The 24,365-nt window shown below is 34.7% G+C and overlaps 3 protein-coding genes across 5 annotated transcripts; 1 reads left to right on the top strand and 2 right to left on the bottom strand.

Annotated features, from left to right (window-relative positions):
• On the bottom strand, positions 131 to 4,597 carry LOC109724506. Its single transcript, XM_020253354.1, has 4 exons — positions 4,164 to 4,597; positions 3,625 to 4,058; positions 2,157 to 2,267; positions 131 to 642 (listed from the first exon to the last, which is right to left on the bottom strand). The coding sequence occupies exons 1-4, from the start codon at positions 4,393 to 4,395 to the stop codon at positions 454 to 456; spliced, it is 966 nt and encodes a 321-aa protein (XP_020108943.1). The 5' UTR covers positions 4,396 to 4,597; the 3' UTR covers positions 131 to 453.
• LOC109724405 (superoxide dismutase [Cu-Zn]-like) lies at positions 13,657 to 18,007 on the top strand. Of its 3 annotated transcripts, none has more exons than XM_020253224.1 (8): positions 13,657 to 13,778; positions 14,875 to 14,955; positions 15,036 to 15,137; positions 15,245 to 15,340; positions 15,495 to 15,526; positions 15,617 to 15,692; positions 17,369 to 17,422; positions 17,610 to 18,007. In XM_020253224.1, exons 2-8 carry the CDS (start codon positions 14,880 to 14,882, stop codon positions 17,630 to 17,632), a joined length of 459 nt encoding a protein of 152 aa, XP_020108813.1. In that variant the 5' UTR covers positions 13,657 to 13,778; positions 14,875 to 14,879; the 3' UTR covers positions 17,633 to 18,007. The 3 variants fall into 3 exon arrangements, with proteins under 3 accessions (XP_020108813.1, XP_020108812.1, XP_020108814.1); XM_020253223.1 differs by having other exon boundaries at positions 14,866 to 14,955; XM_020253225.1 differs by having other exon boundaries at positions 13,697 to 13,778; positions 14,880 to 14,955.
• On the bottom strand, positions 18,192 to 20,858 carry LOC109724404 (momilactone A synthase-like). The gene is made up of 4 exons (XM_020253222.1): positions 20,721 to 20,858; positions 20,300 to 20,380; positions 18,738 to 19,162; positions 18,192 to 18,656 (listed from the first exon to the last, which is right to left on the bottom strand). The coding sequence occupies exons 1-4, from the start codon at positions 20,741 to 20,743 to the stop codon at positions 18,292 to 18,294; spliced, it is 894 nt and encodes a 297-aa protein (XP_020108811.1). The 5' UTR covers positions 20,744 to 20,858; the 3' UTR covers positions 18,192 to 18,291.

The raw sequence follows: 24,365 nt of genomic DNA, 5'->3' as shown, positions 1-24,365 counted from the left end.
GTTTCTTAATATCATGGTTACCCGATTCTTAGTTTTCAACGAGGATGAAATATCATTTTTCACTAAATTTACATAATTTACATAATTTAAATAAACTTAAATAATATATATATATATATACATCAGTATATACATATATTATACTCATAAGTAATAAAAAAATAATCACCATGTTTTTACAATAGGAAGTCTGATTTTGAATTTATTCCCAAATTCCGCGCTCATCGGATTGCTGACACAACTAATCTTTAGAGCTCCAACCCAATGATTTCTCAACACATTCATATCATATCATATCATATACAGCCATTAACTATTTAATATTGCAGGCGCGTATTACCCATATTTGTATTTCTTAACCGCGACCCTAATTATACAATTAATCCAAACTTACATGAAAAATTGTGACCTCCAGGGGCCGTGCCGAGAAGTTCTTCGAAGAGAATTGAAAATCTAGGGTTTGTCATTCCCTCCAGCAACTAGTTTAGACTGCACCTTGAGCTCTTCCGTCTCCCTTTTCTCTGGAATGCGAATAGCAGCCGCTGTGTTGCCCTCTTCTAATGCAGACTCTCGCTTACCATCTAATAGCTTTCCTGCCTTGCCGATAGCGAGGATCAGCTCAAGCTGCTTTTGCTGTTGTTCCTGCGTAAGTATTTCAATAGAAAGATGTTTATTGAAGAAGGTGAAACTAGATGGGCGCATCTGAATCGGCTTTGAAGAGAGTGCTCAGTCAAGCATGGAATCCAGAAATTTTTCACAGTGAGATCAGAAACAGCAAACAGTGAAATCCATAATAACATGAGCTAACTCAATTAATTTTTTTTCGAAAACTTAGCTAGTAGCTCAATTATTGAAGTCAACTAATATTGCACAGAAAAAGTTGATCTTCCACTTTCACGCAAATCAGTCCAGGCAAATTTTCAATTACTTGAAGATACAGCATGGTCGACATCAAGATGGGATATAGGATTCGCACGACTTGTAAAGAGGGGACAGAAGACAAAAAATTCAGTAGCCTGAGGATATTAGTCACAAGACATAAAAACGATGTCCATGAAGATCGTACACAGCTGATGAATTTAGCAGGGAGAGACTTGTCTTGTTGGTTCCAAACCTGTCGTATTCACTACTGCTGACAAAGGTCAAAAATGGGTGGCATCTGACTTATATAGAAGATCTTAGTATCCGAGTATAAATACAGAACATAGATGAAAAATAGAAGAATAGGAAGGTTTCTTACGAGATGCAGTTCTGACCCAATTGGTATTCCAGAATAAGGTTAGTATTTTAAGTTCATGATTTGAAACTAAAAGCAGCAGCTAACAATAATGTTTGAAGCTGAACTTTTAGAAACATGAGACAGGAGTCCAATTAGCATGCTGGGAGGCTGCATGTTGGTATTCAAGGGTGAAAAGAAGACTTCATCCATCGTCCAGCTTATATCTCCTAGATCTTTATTCCAATTTGCTTTTTAAGTGTTCACCTAATCACCTTTTGCTTCTCTTAACTCTCTCATTCTGGCGTTGTTCTTTTTTATATTACTGGAAATCATGAATGAACAATTCATTATCCACCATCAGTCTTCTAAGACGCTTCTTATCAATATACTTATGTTGTATGCTTTGGATTTGGTCCAGTAATTTTTTGATTTAAGCTAATTTGTACTCAGTCTAACATCAAATCACTCTCTATGATCATCTTGATCTTGCTAAATCTCATCAGGTATCTTTGCATTCACCCATCAAATTCTCAAAATAAGCAGTTTTTTCTACTCAAAGAATGCATTCGAGAACTGAATACACATTATCAGAAGCAGCTTCCAGATTTGCCAAATAAGTCTAATTATGTGGCTATTCTAGATCCTCCAGGGTCATTGCAAGCTTTAGGGCAGGTATCTTGGTTGCCCTGATCTTCTCAATTTTAATTTTGCAAAACAAAGGAATCAGAACAAACGACTGAATGAAGATCTACTCAAAGAATCATCATAAATATGACTCATTGAACTATAGAAGACATAATGTTAAGGTTTTGAAAGAAACCCTCCGGAAAATAATTGGCAAACCATGTGGTAATGAGGAGCCATAACCTAACAAAAGCTAACCCTTAATACCATAAACACATAAACATGGAAAGAAAAAGTCATTGACAAGAGTCACCTGCATAGCCAACAGAACCTTCTGAATTTCACCGAGCTCCTTTTCGAGAATGTCCTCTTGTATCGCTAGTGCTCGAGTAGCCTCAGAATTCTTTTGTGCCAAAGCTGCTGTCTGCACACATGTCAAAACATAAGTGAATAAAAATGAAATCCTTCAATTTCTGAGGTTAACAATGTGTTACATGCAGCGAGAATGCAGGATCTACGCATTGACCAAATGTCTATTTCTCCTATTGAAACCCTTCAATTTCTGAGGTTAAAAATGTGTTACATGCAGCAAGAATGCAGGATCAACGCATTGACCAAATGTCTATTTTTTCTTGTTTTTATCTTCAAAAGGGATTTTATTATTTAATTGACTACTGCCCAAGGAACTTGGAATTGTAAATATTTAGGTTTCACAAGTACCTTTAATTTACTGGAGCACGCGATAATTGAAGGAGCCAAAATTGAAAAGCAAAGGAACCATCAATTTCTCCTCTCCTAATAGTTAGTTACTGGCATAAATGCTTGCTATTTATATTAGTGTTAAAGGTCTCAATCATAACCACCCTAAGCTCTATATTCTTTACATCACCGAGAACTCTACGACTCCAGATTACTTATCCTTCAACACCCTTACACCCATATACAAGATATCAGATTCATAGCCATCTAATAACTATTCAACATGGTTATATTTATATTCCGTCATCGTCTAGATATCTACTTCTAACCAACTATACAAGACTTTAGTGGGCGTTGAGATGTAACTTCTGAATTGTTAGACTACAGTAAAATCAGCTTCTCCCGTATTGATTAGAAATAAAATGTAAATAAAATAAGGAAGAGAACTATACGATGGTACACTTTAAGAGCTAGAAGAAGCTGAATCATACAAATGCACATAAATTTACCATTGCAAATTATGTATTCTATGCATAATCAGATATGCGCACGTATAATATCTAGAGGCATTTTTGTATCCTGATCAACTTATACTCTATTTTCTCAAGCTTACCATATCAACATACAATATCATGCTGTATACATGTCCCATACCACTGCCCATCTATCATTAAGTAAGAGTATGAGCTTATATACTTAAAAGAATTGCAAATCGAAGGTAAATAGCAGAAGCAGGATAAACATGATCTGACAAAGCAGATATTTTTATTTCTTATGATGAAATGTGAAACACCAAAAGATCATAGCAAACACACCATATCTGTAGCAAATCATATAAATGCGACGATGTTACTCTAAAACAGGTCCTCGTTCTAGATTACGTTGTGCATAACAATGAGATAATATCTGGACAAATATTTCTAGCAGAAACTATCGAAAAAGGAGATTATACGTACAAGGGCCTAAAGTTCGGTACAATCACAAATTCTCCAAAGATAAGAACCAATTGCAAAAAAAGCAACCTCAAATTGCAGAATTAATCTAAAACATACAAGTCACAGCTTCATTGCGACAAGCATTACCTCCGCAATCGGCTCCTTCAAGGCCTTCCTAGTAACCCTAAACCTAATCCCGAGCTTCTCAAGCTGCCGCGAGAGCACGCGGATGATGGTCGTGGAGCTCCGCAGATCCTCCTCCACCGTCTCGATCCTCTGGATCAGATCAACACTCACACCCCTCCCATTCACCCTATACAGCCGCCGCCACTGCCGCCACCGAATCAAACACCCGATCGCCACCGCACCGACCAAGAGAAAATACTGCCACACAAAAAGCTTATTCCCTGCCGACGCCTGGAACTGTTTGGCCGCCGCAGGCGGCAGCACCGACCCGATGAGGCACCCGATCGAATAGATGGCGGGCGGCACGATGCAGAGAACTTCGACCGCCGAAAGCACGGCGTCGAAGCTCGGCTGGACCGGTAGATCCTTCTCCCGACTCCCACTGACATCCTCACCTGAAAGATCAAATCTTTAGCTTCTTTTCCGATCATTTCTTCTTCTTTTTTTTTTTCACTTTTTTGGTGAATTTGGGAGAAGTGGGTTTCTGAGTGTTGTGTTACCGGATAAGTAGACGGCGATCGGCCACCGAGATGGGTTCTTTACCGAAGAGGCGAATCTACTCCTTTTGGGCTCAAAAGTCGTGAACTGTGAGTAAAGCGGTGGGGATAAAGAGCGATTGGAGAAAGGAGGGGTTTTTAGGCGAGACCGAGGAACGGGGAGTGAGTAGAATCGACGAGGGCGAGGAAGGGGCAGTAGGTTGCGAGGGGAAGCAGCGGCGGTGGCGGGGGACATCGCTTCTCCTCCTCCTCCTCCTCCTCCTCCTCCTCCTCGAAATTTTAAGGAGGTTAAGGGGGCATCGGATTAGATCGGAGCTCGAGCTAGGGTTTCTTATTTTGTGGATTGATGGGAGCGGGAGAGGAGGAGAAAAAAATGGCGGAGGTAACAAGAGCGGAGATGAGGGGGAGGAGGTAGAAGGAGAAATCGGAGAGATTTGGGACGATGCGAGCGTGAGGTGAGCAGAGTCGAAGGTGAAAATGCATGGCGACACCCTCAACTATTCTACATTTTGGAATTAGACCCTCCATTTTTTTTTTCTTTTATAGAAAATAAAATCATTATAATTTTACCTTATCCAAACTTTCATATATACTTCCGGATAATGCGCGAGTCACGCTTGGGCGGCTTTCGTTTGGGGATAAATTATGCTGGATAATAATAAGAATAATAATAATAATAATAATAATTCTTAAAATTCTACTTACTTATAAATCTTCGAATAAAGCTGTTAGTATGGTTAGATAAATCGTTTTGATAGTTAATGGGATTAGATTTCCTTATCCGCGCGTGTAAATTGAAATTGAGATTCGTATTCTACATTTTATTTTAAGACATGAAAAAGAAAAATGTGGATAACACATCAGCGTTATCAAGTTTATTAAAGATAAATACAAATATATTATTATACATGATTTTTATAGTATGTCGTTTATTCATGATTTAAGGTCCAACAAACCCAATTCAACCCAACACAACAAAATTCAAAAGAAAATTGACTAAAGTTGTACTAGATGACCAGAGAATCCCTATCATTATTGGCATAACCGGCCCTTTCGTTCACGTATTATCCTCCCCTGCGAAAGTTTTTCGCGTAACCACTAGGGGTGTCAGCGAGCCGAACACGAGTGAGCTAGGACCGGCTCGTGTTCGGCTCATTTGAAAAAGTATCAAGTCAAAAAATTCAGCTCGTGAGCTGGCTAATGAATAATAAGTTAAATAAATTACATTGAATATATATAAAAAATAAATTTATAAACTTTTATCTGTTAAATTTTGATTTAATGGTTGAAACTTTACATATAAATAAGTATTTTTATAATTGAGCTCGGCTTTATATTTTTTTTTTACTAAAAATCAAATAATAAATATATATACATTATATATATAATTGTTTATTTATATATATAAATATATATTAGATAAATTATATAAATATAAAATAAAGTATTCGAGCTGTTATCGAGCCGAACACGAGCGAGTTGACCATAGCTCGTGTTCGGCCTCATTTATTAAATAAGCTAAACAATTCGCGCTCGGCTTGGCTCGTTTACTAAACGAGCGATTCGATCTCGAGCTCATTTCGAGCCGAACATGAGCTGGCTAGCGAACAGCGAGCTGAATTGCCACCCCTAATAACCATAACCGGCACCCAGGACTTTGAGAATGTACCGAGTTGTTACAGATGACCTGAGAAGATCCTATACTAATTACATAAACAATATTTGAATTTCTTACAAAATTCAAATATTTGCATATCTCAATGAGAGTTGAGATATCTATTATCTATTAACTATTATTAATCCCCGTAATTGAATACACATGGCATACTTAGCTTAATTTTAGGATTATTGAGAGACCTACGTCGCAGTACTTCCAATATAAATTGGTCCCTCTCCTCAACCTTGCAAGTGGGACTTCCTACGGGATGCTTCGAACGGGTGCTTCCTACAGGACGCTTCGGGTCCTTCTTCGACTGCTAACTTGCTACCCCTTCATTTTCGGATTGTTCGTCTCCTCTTGATATGTTAAAAGCAACCGCCTTCGCCTCCTTCCTCAAGCTTCCGACTCACATCCCACTCCTCGCTCTTCTCCCCTTCCACCGCACCATTCTCCTCCTCCTCCTCTCCGAATCTCGCCTCTCCCTTACGAGATCGATTACTTCACAAAACTCATCCACCTTCGCCACGATAGCGTTCTTGATGGTTGAGAGATCAAATCCGAATCCAGGCCCTAGGATTCCACCTCTCCAGAACCTTCCGGCTAAACTTCGGCGACGACTACACGCGCCGGATCTCCGAGAGATTGGACTAGATCTGCTTCACGATCTCGAGCTTCGAGATCGAGAACGACCCCATCGCCGCTAGGGAAAACAATGATAGCACCGCCACCGCGAGCAGCCGCAGGAGGTCTGAGAGTGCGGAGGCAGAGTGGAGGAGGTTCTCGAGTTCGTGATAAGTAAGGGACTTGAAGGAGCTTGCCTGGGCGCGCGTGGATATATCAGAAGTCAAAGCCCGCGGACTCACGCACCTCACGCCACCCCTTGGAGAGGAAGGAGAGCGCCTTCTCCGCCATGTTGAAATTTCGAACTCATAAAATCGAGCTTCGTTAGCATCTTTTCTTTTTGCCTTTTCTTTTGATTTCAGAGTTTGTAGCTACCGATCTGTTTTACTTCTGACTATTTAGAAACCAAAAACATGTTTAGTGAGCATGCTTAATGAGATGGTTTATATTTGGAGGGACAAGACATATAAGTTGGAAAAGTTGCTTTGAAAATTTTGGAGGTATCTTTCCATTAATTGCAAGCATAGAAAATCTGCAACTTTTTTTTTTAACCTAAGTGTTAATGTAGTGCCTTTATTCACATTTATTTTTATTTTTTTTTCTTAATATGTGATTTTGATCTTTTATTAACGTTGTCATAATAGCTAATAATTTGGTATATTCCATGGTTTAAAAGGTATGTGCACATGAAGAAGAAGAGTACAATGGGCCGTTGGCTTTGCTGTAATTGTTAAGTAGATGAATCTTATGATGAACATGAGAACGAGCATCTCAAAGGCAAAACTAATCATATAGATGATATGTGTGCATAATTACATATCTGTCTTCCAAAGGCATTTAATTACGAATTCGTACTTTAATAATTGTTGCTAGATAAACTATTTCAACTTATGATTCTGGTATTTGTAGTGCTTGCGTACTGCTAGCTAAACATTTTGAAGGTTCCACAGGTAGCTGCTTCTTACTATCATTTTTATAATCACTATTTCATTGTTATTGGTTCTGATTATATTTTTTATGTTGCTGATTTGTAGTTGAGGCACAGCAACTGTACGATTGCCTTTTAAAAATTTTAAACTATTTTGAAACTTGAATTTCAGATCATTAAATGGTCAATGTAGATGCCGAGGCAATTGTAAACCTCTAATTGTCTCAACTTTCTTTGATCAAAGAACATATTATTAGATGATACTATAAACTCTAATGTTGTTACTTGGTTTCAAATGAAGCTATAAAGATATTTACTATAGAATGTAAAATTTTTACTGTGAAAAATCTCAAATCTATGTATATTTATTTTTTCACATTTTAGTTTGCCTACAACGTAAATTTTTATTTTTTAATACTGAATATTATTTCTTTCATCTCAGGAACTTGACCGCAATTGGCTGTAACAGTTCCTCTGTCTTAAGTAATGATGATTTCGTGAAAATGAAGAATAAGAATAAACTTTAAAATTAGAATAAGAGTGAAGAATAAAATCAACAAAGCAAAATTTATAGTAAAAGAATGAAAATTATATGTTGAATATTGCAGAAAGAAGTAGAAAAACAAAGCAAAATGTTTTGAAAGATGAAAAAAAATAGATTACTCTCTAAAACATATATAAGGAGAAAAAAATTTAGTAGATATGATAAAAGTTGGCTATAATAATGTCTACCCACCGTATCGCGCAGGTCACTACACTAGTAATTAGTTGAATTATAATAATTATAAATATTAATAAATATTAAATATGCATTTTTATTATTATTATATCAACTTAAGTAGCCGAATCATATTATTATAATTACGTATATGATTTTTATACGTAATAGTAATTATAATTTTTAATAATCTCAAATAATCATTCTATATTAATATTTGCATTTTAAATCCTCTACTAACTATATAAGTATTTAAGATACCTTACAGCTGGACATAGTTATTAGGTTTGGTGGATAAACCTATTGACTTCATAGTAATACGTATTTAATATCTAATTGGAGTATTATAGTTGCGTAATTATTTGCTAAAATCATATCAACTTTGTTTATCCAAATTTCTTTTGTCATGTATCATATTCCAAAAATAATTTTTTATTCTTTATATCTGATCATGATAAGAGTCTCTAGAACTTGGATTGAAATTGTTAATGCGCCCTTTGCTGTATCTGCATGTTTGTTTTCTACATTTATTGTTTGATATTCTGGGCTCGGTGCAAATTACTAGACAATATGATTGAACGTTGTTTCAACAGTAAGAAACAATATTATTACTTATGGTTTGTTACTTACGTACATTACTTTTTTTTTGTGTGAGAGATAGATAAGCATGCTACCCGCTTCGTTTATTTCACTTAGAAATAAACTTAGCTGAAAATGTGAATCAAATATGATTCAAACTTGGGACCTCGGGTACCAACCACCAAGCCCTTTACTCACATTACTATTCTATCCTTTTTTTATTGCAGCCATTTGTGCTACACGAAGTCAATGTTCTTTCTAAATGATCTCTATTGCTTTGTGATACTCATATATATATTTATGCAAATATCTAATATTTAGGATATATTTAAATGCCGGAATAAGATATCTAATAATAACTTATTTAATGCAAGAATTTTTCTTATGTTGTGTGATTAGAAACTGAAGTTTAATATTTATTTTTTAGAAGATCTTGATATTTATGATTTGGTAAGAAGTGATATGTTTTATTCCAAAAGAATAATTTGAAAGCTCAATATGTTATTCATTCTAAATATGTGATTATACTCCCCATCTTTCAAATTGATACTTCCTTTTGATGGGTATATGTCCAAATGGGGTATTAATGTATTAGGATGATATTAACTATATAATTTGATATTAACTATATGATTTGAGGATAACATGCTAAGATTTATATTAGTAGTTGAGTATAATATTGTTTACTTTAATATAAAATGCAAATATTAATAATCTCAACTAATTATAAAATTAATATCTCAACTAATTATACCTCAGTGATTATATTTCAACTAATTATAAAGTTTATTTATATTAATAAATAATTAATAGTTTATTAGTATTCCTTTCATTCACGTATTATATATACGTAGTAATGTATATACGCATTGACGGTGCTATATGTAATTTACCATTTGGAGGTAAAGTGATCGTTTTTTGTGGAGATTTCAAACGAGTTCTTCCTGTAGTTCGTAAAGGTTCTCATGCAGAAATTGTCAACAATTGTTTAGTAAAATCGTATTTATGGCCACTGATGGAGAGGTTACAGTTGGAAGAAAATATGCGAGCGAAGAATGATCCTAACTATTGTGATTTCTTACTTCGTGTTGGTGATGGCATAGAGCATTATGTCTTTGATGACATGATTGAAATTCCAAATGAAATGCTCATTCCTTTTGATAATATAGAAAGCTCAAAACAAAAATTAATTAATACAGTGTTTAATTCCATCACTTCATGAAAGAAGTCATTGTCCAAAATATATATCAGAAAGAGCAATTTTAGCCACCAAGAATGAATATGTAGATGATCTTAATGAGTTAATTAACTTCAGTTAAAATTAATTTGACAATGTTAATTTTAAGAACTAATACAAATTATAGTATTTACACGAGAGATATCAAATTTATAAAAAAATATGAAATGAAAAATTTAAGTTAATCAATGATTACATATTAACTCTATATGCATAGTTTGTTATATAGTTAACTTTATCTTATTTGTGCTAAATTTTTTTTTTCTTTTGTTGTTTTTTTTCTTTTTGTTGATCCATACCTGCAAATAAGGGACCAAAAATAAACTTTTAATAAATGACAAAATATTTAGATAAGGGTGCACTAACAAACTTCATGTGAAGGTTTTTCCAAAATTTATAAATAAATGACCAAATATATAGTTAATAGTGATAGCATACACATGGTAAGCAAAACTCAGTAATTTTAAATAATTAAAAAGAGAATTTTTTAATAATATATAAATTATAAAAAGAAGGTCTATCACATAACTTATTCTATCAAGTACAATGGTTCGCAATGATCAAAATGCAAGAAGTAAACATACAAATATTAATAATAAATTGCATATATGTAACTGTAGTTCATGAAATGAGAAATTTTTTATTTTGTATTAGTTCTTAAGCTAGATAAAATACAAAAAAAGAAATACGAGTAATGTAAATAACAAAAGTAAGTGTTCTTAGTAAGAGAAAAATTAAATTACAGTAAGCTTTCTTTTGCGTCATACTATAATATACATTATGCTAAATGAATCTATCTTAATTTATTCTGTTATTTTGACATACTGAAATTGTGAGAGTAAATTAGATAGTGGGCATAGCACGGAAAAAAAAAAAGGTTTTAAAAGAGGTGTAGTAGTAAAGGGGGAAAGTATTAACAAGTAAGCAATTCATATCTAAATACAAACCATGAGAGGTCATACATAAATCCAATATCAGTGTTCTAATATAGTTTAGAGCTTGAAAAGTCAATTATATCGGACCGTTGGCGCTAACTATTAATCCCAAAAGTTCGAGCTATTAGAAATACGCAATCAATTCACTTAAAGCATACAGATACAACGCTCACGGGTCTCAATTGTGACTCGGCCCACCCAACCCCACGCCACTTCGAATATGACTCGGCCCAACCCAGCCTCACGCCATTTCGAGCATGGCTAGGCCCACATGGCCTCCCACCACATGGCAGGATGCTGGCCGATTTAAGCCAACAAATTATACTTGACTAATTCAAGTCCATTTTTTTTTGGGTAAAACTGCTTTATATGCACAAGCGCAAACTCATGGGCTAAAAGTAAAGAAAAAAATCTTACAGATTCAATATAAGCAACAATTTAAAACTTCTCTATCACTTCTTTCAGGTAAGCAACTATGTAATTTAGAGGTGACTGTTATATCACAACAATAATTTCTTAAAAAAAGGAATTGATTTACCACAAATTTCTATGTAAATAGGGTGAGTAAGGAAATATTATTTGAAAAAAGCACACGGTAACAAAATGGAAAATACAATAAACCATAAAGGGGCAATGTGCAACTTTTTAAATTACAAGGTGGCAAAATAAAAATAAGCTAAACCACAAGAGCAATTAGAAGTTTACCCTTTAATTTTTAGAAAATGCTTCTTATACGACCCAAAATTTAAATTAAAAGACAAATTTGATGATGAAGGAGAAGCAGGGAGAGCAAGATCTCTATGAGGAGTCTGTTTCACAGAGTTTCGGATTCTAAAAGTAACACCGTCCATGGCGATTAACAAGAATCTTAGTGTCGTGGCACTAGATCGTGTCCAAAATGATATGGTACTATATGTGCCCTACACACCGGGCACAAAAATACCGAACATAATGATATGGTACTATGTGTGCCGAACATAATTGTATGAAATATTTATTCTCTTTGGCAACAGAGAATTTTAATTGCTTATTGTGTATCTTATACAAATTAATCTCTTATACTTTATTAAAAAAAATTACTTACAAATATAAAGAATATGAAGTTTTAAGCTGTACTATCTATACGGGGACTGCACATATCGTTTCGATATCTAATTGAAACGATACGATACGATACGATGGGCACTTAAGTTCTTGGTGATTAGTTTGATTAATTTGAGCGCTCCATTTAGCTATATTCAACAATTTATTTCTAAATTTCTTCGATGCAAACATTTTGGACTCTCATACAGCCACCTAACTATTCACATGTTTTTATTTTTATCTTTTTATATTGAGAAGATTAGATACAAATTAACCAAGAATATTATGGTTGAACGAAAATTTTAGAACCAAAATCTGCAAAAATTTCATCCGTCTAGAATTAAAAATTTTCGACAAGACACTTTTTTTTACCGTGGCGTAGCATCGACCATGCTTTGAGATTCAGATTTTTTTTTCCTCACAAGATAGGTCAATCACTCGACTTTTTTTAACTCTCCTTTTGTGTAGGAATTATTGTAGAAATGGAAGATGCGAGAGAATTCACGAATTTCTTTAGAGTGACAAATACAAAACATTCCACTACTAAGAAAACGCAAGGAATCTACCCCATAATATACCTTAATAGTAGTGAATAAAAAAATTCTGCACATTTGTTGATCTTATAATAGATTTCAATTGATCCTACCGTTTTGGCCAAATCACTCTCCTACCAAGGATATATTGGTAATTTATATGCAAATCATAAAATATGTATAATGTAAATGTCATAGAAGATTAAATTTTATAAATCAATTGTGCAATTAATTTTTTTTTTAGTCGAATCAAGAGAAATTAAGAATTTTTTTCTACCAGGGTATGTTGGTAATTTACATGCAAATCATAAAATATGTATAATGTAAATGTTATAGAAGATTAGCATTTATAAATCAATTGTGCAATTAATTTTTTTTGGTCCAATCAAGAGAAAGAGAGCTTCAAAATATAAAAAAATTTAAACTCAATTGATTATTAAAAATAAACAAAAATATTTGGTTGGTTCTCCTCACCCATCCTACCAAGGATATGTTGGTAATTTATATGCAAATCATAAAATATGCATAATGTAAATGTCATAAAAGATTAGAATTTATAAATCAATTGTGCAATTAATTTTTTTTTGGTCGAATCAAGAGAAATTGAAAATTTTTTTCTATTTTCCCTTCCACTCCCTTTCCCCGAGACACGGTGAACCATTCACCGTGTTTAGTTTAGACACGGTGAATGGTTCACCGTGTTGAACTTAACTATCTGGCCCCAGCCCCGCCGGCATGGCACTGACGTGGGGCCTGCGTGGCAGGATCAATGTTTAGACACGGTGAATGATTCACCGTATTCAACTTAACTATCTGGCCCCAGCCTCGCCCGCATGGCATTAACATGGTGCCTGCATGGCAAGATAAGAGCCATTTTTACAAATTTAAATTTGCTGGGGCTATTTTTAAAATAAATTGTTTTTCGAGAGCCAATTGCATAAAAAGCCCCTAAGACAATAGAATTAGAAAGAAATCAAATTTTCTTTTATTACTTCATTTTAATCCAGACTATTTTCATGTATGAATGTTCAAATTTACGTTTTTATTTTACTATATTTTCTCTCCATTATACTTATGTATATTTTGTTTATAGTTTGTACTATTCTATAATTTTCTTTAATTTTACACTATTATTTAAATATATATTATTTATTCATTAATTTATTAATTTTATTTAATTATATTAAAAAGAGCGACTAGTAATAAATAATAGCATGCGTTAGGTTGGTATGGTCGTCCACCCCATTTCATTACAATTTATTTACAAACCAAAGGAGGGGTCGTCTCTCTCCTCACATCTCTCCACTCCACGGGGTTACCTGAGGTAAAATATCTAGGGTTTTTTTTTTAATACTATTTTCCTCCTTCGTATATTTCGATCTCCTCTTCGATCTCAAACCACGGTGGATCGGATCTTGCCTCTCTCTCTTTCTTCTTTTTTTTTTTTTGAGATTTTAGGGTTCAAGTAATCATTTGGTTGAATCGTTGTTATATGGTGGTTGTTGTTTTTTGTTGCTGTGAATCATGAGTATTGGGGATTCGGATGAGTGATCAGATCCTGGGCTGTAAAAGTTGCGATTTCGTGGAGCTGCTGTGGGAAATTTGGAAAGCCATTGTTGCTTCTTCAGATGTTTTGATTCACTTGTTAGATTCAGTGTCTGGTTTATCCATGGCTAGTGAAATGCTGCGAAAAGGAGTTTTTTCATTTATTTGATTCCACGTAAAATTCTTTTTCAGTGAAGAACAAAACAGTTTTATGTGTTGTAACGAGATCATCACCTGTTTTTGTTTATCGCATTTCTTGTGGGGAATTCGGAAAATATTGCTGTTTATTCAGATATTTTGATTCACTTGTTAGATTTAGTGTTTGACTAATCTGCAGCTAGTGAATGCTAAAAAAGATGCTACCTGGAAAGAGTTTTGGGGCCAAAAAGGAGTTTTTTTTTTCACGTATTTAGTTCCACGTAAATACATTTTCAGTGAAAAACAAAACAGTTTTACGTGTTCTAACGAATTCATCTATTTTCGTTTTCGGATTTTCTCTGGCATGTGCCAAACCAAAACTATTTTCAACAGTTTTATGTGGAAGCTACAATGAATATGTAAGAATCAATTTGGTTCTATAGTGTTATAATGAAGCAGGTGATTTGTAATTCGGGTATGCACGATTAGATAAATACTAGTCGCGTCACTGTTAGTTTCTTTTTATTTTTCTTTTCAAAAATAGCCAATACATATAAGTCTCTTTGTGAATGTAGGTGTTGCGTTATCATTTCCCTTTTTCCATCTTGAATTTTTACCATTTAGTTTTGCTTAGGCTCTGTTACGCAATGTTTCTCTGCTATTAAGTTCTATGCCTTACTCCTCTCTTGTTGAAACCTTTGTTTCGTTTGGATTTTTATGATTTATGGATCACACAGAAAAGATGGTGAAGGCTGTTGCTGTGCTGGGTAGCAGTGAGGGTGTTAAAGGCACAATCTACTTCACGCAAGGAGGGGATGGTAATTATAGTACTCTCTCTATATATATAAGGTAAATATTGCATTGATAATCGCCTCACTTATATTCTTGTAACTGGTAGGTCCGACAACTGTGACTGGAAGTATCTCGGGCCTCAAGCCCGGACTTCATGGATTTCATGTTCATGCACTTGGCGACACCACAAATGGTTGCATGTCAACTGGTATTTGACTTTTTTCATCATAATCCTGGCAATATATTCTTTACAGTTGTTCTTGATACTATTTTCACGTTGTTTGCCTTTTCTTGTTGTCTTGGATCATGATGCAGGGCCACATTTCAATCCTGCCGGGAATGAACATGGCGCACCTGAAGATGAGACCCGCCATGCTGGTGATCTTGGAAATGTGACTGTTGGCGAGGATGGTAGTGTCCTTAGGCTCATTTTGGTTCGTCAATTTTTACAAGCCCATAGTTAGAAAGAACGGCTGATGCCTTGAAAATTTACTCACCTGTTTTCTTGTATTGTTAATTGATCTAATATCTGATTTTTTTTTTTTTCCTTTTTTTCAATGTTTAGGCACTGTTAACTTAAATATTGTTGACAGCCAGGTAATTAGTCATTATCACTGTTGTTCTATTTGTAACCTTCTTTATGAAGGCCTTTCTTAGAAGATTTTGACATGCTTCTTTCCTCACCAGATTCCGCTTTCTGGATCTAACTCCATTATTGGCCGGGCAGTTGTTGTTCATGCTGACCCTGATGATCTCGGAAAGGGTAATCATCCTCTTTTACTCTATACATTATATTGGAAATTTATTTCTTTTTTAGCACTTGAAAGTTTAGTAGTCTAATAGTAGTTTTAGTACGGCCTTTTTATTTTTTTTTCTCATGCAACCTTTCTGGAAGCATGAAAATGTAATAAGACTCCTATTTCTTGCCTAAACATGGTTTTCTATTATTTTACTTAAAAAAAATTAAAATGGATCTTCTAGTTTGAAATCTAACTAGCTCATATCATCTTTCTCGTCAATTTCTATTCTAATTTCTCGAACTTAATGTCATGCTGAGCTACAATTCTATTCTGATGTCGGAAAAGGATTTGGCTTGTGCCATTAGAATTTTAGAAGTTGCTTTGATTCCACTGACGAATACGTTCTCCTTCCTTGATATTGTTAAATTATGAGAAACAACTGTTGTTCTCCAATAGATTGGTATTTTTATATTTTTATATTCAATGTTCCTTCTTACATCTAGGTTTGAGATTTTTTGACAATCTCAAGACGTGGAGTTAATTAAATGGAGAAAAAAATTAAATAATGCTACGAATGGTGTTATTAATATTTATATCAAAACGTCTCAAGCCCTGATGTGAGGGAGTGTTGAATATAAATATTTAAAACATTGTTCTTTGGTAGCTTAGATTTTGGAGAACAATGGTTGTTTCACATTCTTTAACAGATATGGCTGAAATTCGAAATACTACTATTTACAATTTGTGTGATTATAGCGAATGACTACCATATATTCACTTTTAACTTCACAAACCACTATGCTAGTACAGGTTATTTTTTCATCTTTAAATTAGAACTCTATGAACTAATGTACCCTGGTTTTTTAACACTGGTCTGGGATTTCATAAGGTGATGGGCCTGTAACTCCTGTATCCACTATTAGAAAATGTGGATAAGATTAAGAATGATTGAATTCAGTGCAAAAGCCTTCTCAGAAAATTTTTTTCTTCCAGTATATGGCTTATAATAAGAAAATTAGAAGTCATACAAAGAAAGATAGGCTGATAGTTGTCCGCGCTTTAGACAAGTTTTTGTTCGCCCTCTTGGTTTGAGTTCATAAGCACAAATACAAATGATACAATCAACAGAAATTACCAACAGAAGGATTCAGCTTTTCAATTCTCTTCTCAAGAGTTATGGTGTCTGCCTCGATCAAATCCATCTAACTGTTAAAAACACTATGTATGTGACCTTGCCATAAAATTAATGTTAGTTATGGATCTAGTATTGGCTAGAAATACCGTCCAAATTCTGTCATAGTGCGTTCCTATTCCGCCAACATTCTTGTTGCTTAATTTTTCTAAAGCTGTTATGCACAACAATATTGTATTGCCTGAACATCTTTTCAAGAAGATCTGGCTGTTCCAACTATTTTCTTTTATTATATTCATGTTCCACTAACCTTCTCGTCACTTTCAAGAGCTGTTTTGGAAAATTACTGGTTTTTTAAGACCTTCATTGAATCATAAGATAGTGTAAGAGTGATCTTAATACTGCTAAATTTTCGGGCCTAAAATATACTTCTTAATACTGCTTAGTCCTCATGTTGCTGCAATTCCATTCCGATGAGGTTTCTCTGGATGTTCTCTCACTCTTTCCATTAATCTAGTAGTTAAATATGTATAGTTTATCAACTAACTCGACCGTCTGGTCTTTCAGGTGGACATGAGCTTAGCAAGACCACGGGAAATGCTGGCGGGAGAGTTGCTTGTGGTGGGTTTTTTCAATCTCTGCACACCATTATTATTTTACCTCACTTCATTTTACTCTCTTTTAGTACTCAAAAGGAGTAATTTCTACATAGCATCAATTTCAATCGTGCTCTTGTCGTTTGTCGACTAGTATTGGCTAAATTCATGCCAAATGATGCCCTTTTTTTTATCTATAAATTCTTTGCCAGGAATTATTGGCCTTCAGGGATAGAAGGTCTCTTCTCGACATCCATGAAGCTGGTTCTGGAACAAGATAAATTGTGTATTGCAAGAGTCTGGTATTTTCCCTTTCGCGTCGAGTTGAGAGAAACACGTGATACTTTAAATAAAGGGTGGTTTGATTTAGGATCGGAGTTTGCCGAGTTATAATGTTGTCTGTGCTATTGCAGTTCAAGACTTCTATGTTGTCATGTGGTTTTGTGTCATGCTAGTGCTGTTGTAAGCTTTGATTTCATGTTCTAAGATGAGGATGGTTTGATAAATCTTGCTGCAGTATTCAACTTACCTGCTACCTCCTGTACTGCTATCATACCAAGGGTCAGTTTGGCCTTGCTGTTGTTGGATGGAATGCTGTTTTATCTTATAATAGTAAGTGTAAGACATTTTTGTTTATCAAACGCCTAACCCGAAATAGTGGAAGCCAAGCAAGCAGTAAGATATTTGGCCTCGCCGTAAGGCGTAGTGCGTAGTTCGATGAAGTGTTATTTTGGTAGCGTTATGAGAAGAGGTGTTATGTTAGATTTTGATTTAGGTCTCGTTTTGTAATGTGATGGCTAAAAGTATTATTTTTTTCATAATATAAAATGCTCCAAACAATTGAAAAGCGTTTTTAATCCTTAATAAAGCAACTTGAACAGTGAACTGGATCTATCAAGGGTGCAGGTCCAGCCTCTTAAACACAGTGGAGCCTCCATCCACCACCAGATTGTGCCCGCTCACATACTTGGCCTCGTCGGAGGCCAAGTAGACGGCAGCCTTCGCGACGTCGGCCGCCTCGCATCTCGCCCCCGCCAGCTCTCCGGCGCTGTCCGTCATCTCCGCCAGCCGCTCGTCTCCAATCCCCGGAAATATCTTCCTCATCGCGCCGATGCCCAGCGCCGTCGGAATTGCGTGCGGCGATATGCAGTTCACCCGGATCCCGTGCCTGCCCAGCTCCGCCGCTGCCGATCGCACCAGGCCGATCACAGCAGACTTTGAGACCGAGTAGTCATGCGGCGCAAGGCCGCCGAGGATGCCTGATGTTGAATAGAAAATGTGTGAAATTCTGTTACGTGACGGCTCAAGTTTTTAGAGACAAGTGATTGTTTTATACGTGCCTGTAATGCTGGCGGTGCATAGTATGCACCCAGCGGTCCCGTGAGGGATCATCACACGAGCAGCGTGCTTGATCCCTGCGACCATCGACCGGACATTGACCGCCATTGTCTGGTCGAAGTCGTCAAGGTCAAGATCCACGATAGAGGGGGCGAGGGATCCAGCGATCCCAGCGTTGTTGTAGACGATGTCGAGCCGGCCGTGACGCGAAATAGCGAGGTCGATGGCGGCCGCAACCTGCGGCTCGTATCTGACGTCGCAGTGGACGGAAGTGGCGTCGGGGCCGAGCTCGGTCACCGTCGACTCGAGGAGGCGGTGTTGCACATCCGCGAGGATCACTTTCGCGCCGTTTTCTATGAATTCGGCGGCGGTCGCCTTGCCAATCCCGCTGGCTGCGCCGGTGATCACCGCAACTTTTCCAGCTAGCCTGCCGAGCAGTGCCTAAATGTTACAGACGCAAATATGATACACAGAACACAACATGATTCAAACACGATAATTCGACAGCTTCAAAAAAATTAAAACACAAGCACAACATCAACATCGGTATTAATATAATAAAATATGTATATACTATGTATAAAATATCAATTTTATTAAAATAATAATACTATATTTCTTATACGAATGAGTATTAGTAAAAAGCTAAATTATAGAAAATCCTTCTGTCAAAATTCGATTTTTCACTTTTTTTTTCTGTCATTTAAAAATCTATACTTTGCCTTCTTATAAAATAAAAAAATGTTCACTTCATTCCCTGCCGTTAGTGATACGTTAGGATTCCGTTTATAAAATATTATTATATATTTTTTATGCCAAAAATATTCTCAGGCTTCTCTCCTGTTGTCAAAAATACTGAAGGGCAAAATGGTCATTTTGTCATCACAGTTTACACCATATCTCTCTGTGACCATTTTTATTTTAAAAGGGGACAAAGTGTAAGTTTTTAAATGGCGTGAGAGAAAAATAAAAAATCGGATTTTGACAAGAAAATTTTATATAATTTAGTCTTAATAAAATTCACATTGATTGTTCATATATATATTTTTTAAATACATAAAAAAAAAAAAAAAAAAAAAAAACTAATAAAAATAGGATGCACTACGGACGTGCGTCCATGAAGCATTCTGGTAGGACACTAGTTCGACACAGATATGCAAGGCTTATATCTGCGTCCGTGATACAGAACACAAAACAATTTTTTCTTTTTTCTTTTTTTTTTTTTATAATTTTGTAAGTTTGAATATCTACTGTGGTTAGATATTAGGAAAAACTTCAAAAAACCCCTTATGGTTTCAATTTTTTTTCACTTTAGTACCCTGTGGTTTTAATTTTGTATCAAATTACTAACTTGATACACTTTAAACCACAGGATACTAAAGTGATAAAGTGAGAAACCACAGGGTACTAACTTGATACATTTTAAACCACAGGGTACTGAAATGAAAAAGTGTGAAACCACAGGGGGGGTTTTTGAAATTTTCCCTAGATATCATTAATGGCTTACTCATAAACCAAAAATAAGAAAGTAAAATACAAAAAAAAAGAAGAAGAAAAGAATCACCTTTTCAATGTGTTAGAGTTGGTGGAGAAAAACTTGGCCTCCCCCTGCAGCAGCTCATTAACACCAACACCCCTCAAATTCCTAATATTACATATGATGAGAATTAGGGGAAAAATAGAACATAATTATTATGATAACAACTATGCATCTGTGTTAGTAACGCACTATTCTATTTGCTCTTTCTTAAATCTACAATAAAATTATTTTAGAAATTTTCTAAAATAATTTTGTCTCCTTTACGTTGAAATTTACGAGAGAAATAAAAAAAAAATGGAGAGAAATTGATTTTCTCCAACAACAGTCAATTTCTCTTTATTTCTTCTCATGATCTGAAAAATAAGCTAAAATTATTTTCTTTTTCTTTTTCTTTTTCTTTTCTTTTTTTGAAATAGTAAAAAGAGAAACCACCGCTAATAAACACCTGGAGGCGATCCGGAGGAGCATTGCGAGGAAGATCTTCTTCAATTTTTTTCTTTTTCTTTTTCTTTTTCTTTTTTTTTTCTTGTGGTTGACAGAGGAGAAGGGCAGACTGGAGGAGAGAGAATTAAAAGGGCATCTTGTTAGTGCCGGCGGCTGGGAAAATGATTTTAAAAAGTTGGGATAATTATCTATATACCCCTCAAAACTTTAAAAATATCTCATTTATTTTTATTTTTTTTCTAATATATTTCTCATATGTTACACCGTTATTCCAAAATGCTCCTACAGTTACTATCCGTTAAGTTAACTTGAATTAAATATGAGTTAAATATCTACTATAATTTAAAAAAATTAAAATACCACTTTTGTCCTTAATTTAAGGGCAAATAAGAAATATTAGTAATGGTAGCAGTAGGGGGGTCAATGANTACTGTGGTTAGATATTAGGAAAAACTTCAAAAAACCCCTTATGGTTTCAATTTTTTTTCACTTTAGTACCCTGTAGTTTAAAATATATCAAGTTAGTACCCTGTGGTTTCTCACTTTATCACTTTAATACATGTGGTTTAAAATGTATCAAATTAGTACCTGTGGTTTTGCACTTTATCACTTTAGTACCCTGTGAAAACCACAGGGTACTAACTTGATACATTTTAAACCACAAGGTACTAAAGTGATAAAGTGTGAAATCATAGAGTACTAAAGTGATAAAGTGTGAAATCATAGAGTACTAAAGTGATAAAGTGTGAAATCATAGAGTACTAAAGTGATAAAGTGTGAAACCATAGGGTACTAAAATGATAAAGTGCAAAATCTCTGGGTACTAACTTGATACACTTTAAACCACAGGATACTAAAGTGATAAAGTGAGAAACCACAGGGTACTAACTTGATACATTTTAAACCACAGGGTACTGAAATGAAAAAGTGTGAAACNAGTGGCAAAGGGCTCGGTGATTGGTATCCGAGACTCAAGTTCAAATCCTAGTTGATTCACATTTTCAGCTAAATTTATTTCTAATAAAATAAACGAAGCAGGTAGCGTACTACCTATCTCTCAAAAAAATAATCTGGCGAAGCATCTACCATCTTTCTTTTTATTTTTCTGAAAAAAAAGGGAAATGTTATGAGTGTTTGGTAAAAATGCTGGTGTTAATGTGGGAGTGAGTTGTGTATATGCTTCTTTTTTTTTCCCCATGAAATCTCCTTTTGCTATGTGAATTTAGAATGTTGGTATAGTTAAACGTTGGAACACTGGATTGGGTTGCATATGAGAGTTGACAATGAGAAAAGGACAACATGGAAAGCATATTTTGCATCACTAGAAATTGGCCTGTTTTACTTTACTACTAATGCATCATCATCACACCTCAATTAAATGGATAAAGAGAAAATACTCTTTTTTCTGAAGATAAAAAGAAAGAAGGAAAAAAGACACGCTCCCACCGGTGAAGAGAAGCAATGAAGAAAGCACTTTTCAAAAGCATATACCAAAGTATTAGAAAAACAAATTCAGCTACTTTTAGCCGAAAAACAAATGATAGCCAAGCTATTAGTATTCCTGATAAGGCATCTAGGCGAGGTGTGGGCGAGGTCACTGTTTGAGTTTTCAGCGGAGCAGGAGGGTTAAAGAGCCAAATACGAGCGAGCTGAGTATAGCTCGTGTTCGGCTCGTTTAATATGAGCTCGTTTCATAAACGAGCCGAACACAAGCTGACTCAAAGTATCGAGCCGAATACGAGTTGACTTATGAATAAGAATTTAATAGGATTAGAAAGAATATATATAGAAAATAAATTTATAAGATCTTATCCGTTAGACTTTGATCTAATGATTAAAATTTTACATATAAATTAATCATTTTATAATTGAGTTGGACTTTTTATTTAGGTTGGGTTAAAAATCAAATAATAAAAATTTGTATTATATACATATATAATTATTAATTTATATATATAAATATAAAATATATGTATTCGAGCTGGTATCGAGCCGAACACGAGCGAGCTGACCCTAGCTTGTGTTCGGCTCGTTTATTAAACGAGCTGAAAATTTCAGCTCGTGCTCGGCTCATTTATTAAACGAGCGATTCAATCTCGAGCTCATTTCGAGTCGAATACGAGTTGGCTCGCGAACGACGAGCTGGATTACCACCCCTAGGTAGAAGGGTATATTTGAAAAGACCAAAAAGCAAAATACTTTTTGTGTCTCTAAATTAAGGGTAAATAAGAAAAGTCGGTGATAAAAGAATGGTATATTTGAAAGGGTAAAATAGTAATTTTATAGCGATAACAGAGTTTATTAACAAATTTTAACTCTAGAGACATATTTGAAATAAGTTGGAATGTAAAAGAGGCATTTTCAATATTAGCCTTCTAAGAGGGGTAAATCAGAAAGTCGAAAACTTTTCGGAAGTATATAAACAATTGCCCTTTAAAAGTTCATCTTGCTAGTGCCGGCGGATTGGTTACCTTATAAAATGATTGTCTGCTCTCGTGGTCAACCTGTACACACCTGTCACATTAGAAGAAGTCTGCTATATAACACTTATATCCCATTATTTATTTATTATCAATCATGTTTTTATTGATAAAAATAGTATAATAAAAATATTTTTTTTAAAATTTACGGAGAATCTTTTTAATTGATTGGGGACACCTCATCAGCAATGTAAGTGTTGCATTTTAAAATTTTTCCACCCATTATATGATCACCAATCACACCTAACTTTTGACATTCAGAAAATCGGCTGTTCCTCGCGCAAGTGGCAAAGGACTTGGTTGTTAGTACTCGAGGCTCCAAGTTTGAATCCTAATTAATTCACATCCACCTAAGTTTATTTTTTTAAAAAATAAACGAAGCGGATAACATACTATCTTTCTCTCTAAAAAAAAAAACTTTTGGCATTGAAAAATGCTATTTGTATATCCAAAAATAGTATAAATTTTGCTTCTCACCATAGAAATGTCAATGGTCATGAATATTCAAAATTTTATATGAATCCAAACCTGTATAAAGCGGGTTTATCCACTACTAAATGGATATGACTATAGGTATGGATATAAAAATAAAATAAAATTTCAAAGAATTTGGATTCAAATATGAATTTTGTCTGCACCCAATCCGAACGCGAATAAATTTTACCATAGGAAGTATATAATATATGTGTATGTATGGCGTTCTGTTTCAATTTATAATTTGTAAATTTAAATTTTAATATAATAATATTTTCAAATATCCTGAAGGAAAATAATTGGTTCGGATTTATGTTCAAATTTATGTTTTGGATTTTTGGTTGGATTCGGTTTTTGATATACATTTTCAAAATCTCTCAAGTTCGGCTTTGAATTTTTAAAAATTTGATCCAGATCTAATCTGTCAACATCCCTATCTCATCTTAAGATTTCAAAAACTCTTTGAAATTTTAATATTAAAAACAAATTAACAAGACAAGAATCTAGCATGGGACCTTGAATGAGAGTGTGTAAGATTTACACCCATTTTTTGTGTATATATAGTGTTGCTCTTTATGATTAGGCGATGTTAGATTAAGCATAGTTGTAACTCTAGTACAGTTGTAACTTTACTCAGATCCAAATCAGATATCTGCCATAATATATTTGAGTTCAATTGCTGCAATGAGAAC

The sequence above is a fragment of the Ananas comosus genome, linkage group 18 (genome assembly GCF_001540865.1).
Source record: "Ananas comosus cultivar F153 linkage group 18, ASM154086v1, whole genome shotgun sequence".
Lineage (NCBI taxonomy): Eukaryota > Viridiplantae > Streptophyta > Magnoliopsida > Poales > Bromeliaceae > Ananas > Ananas comosus.
This window is presented reverse-complemented; position numbering and strand designations above follow the sequence as displayed.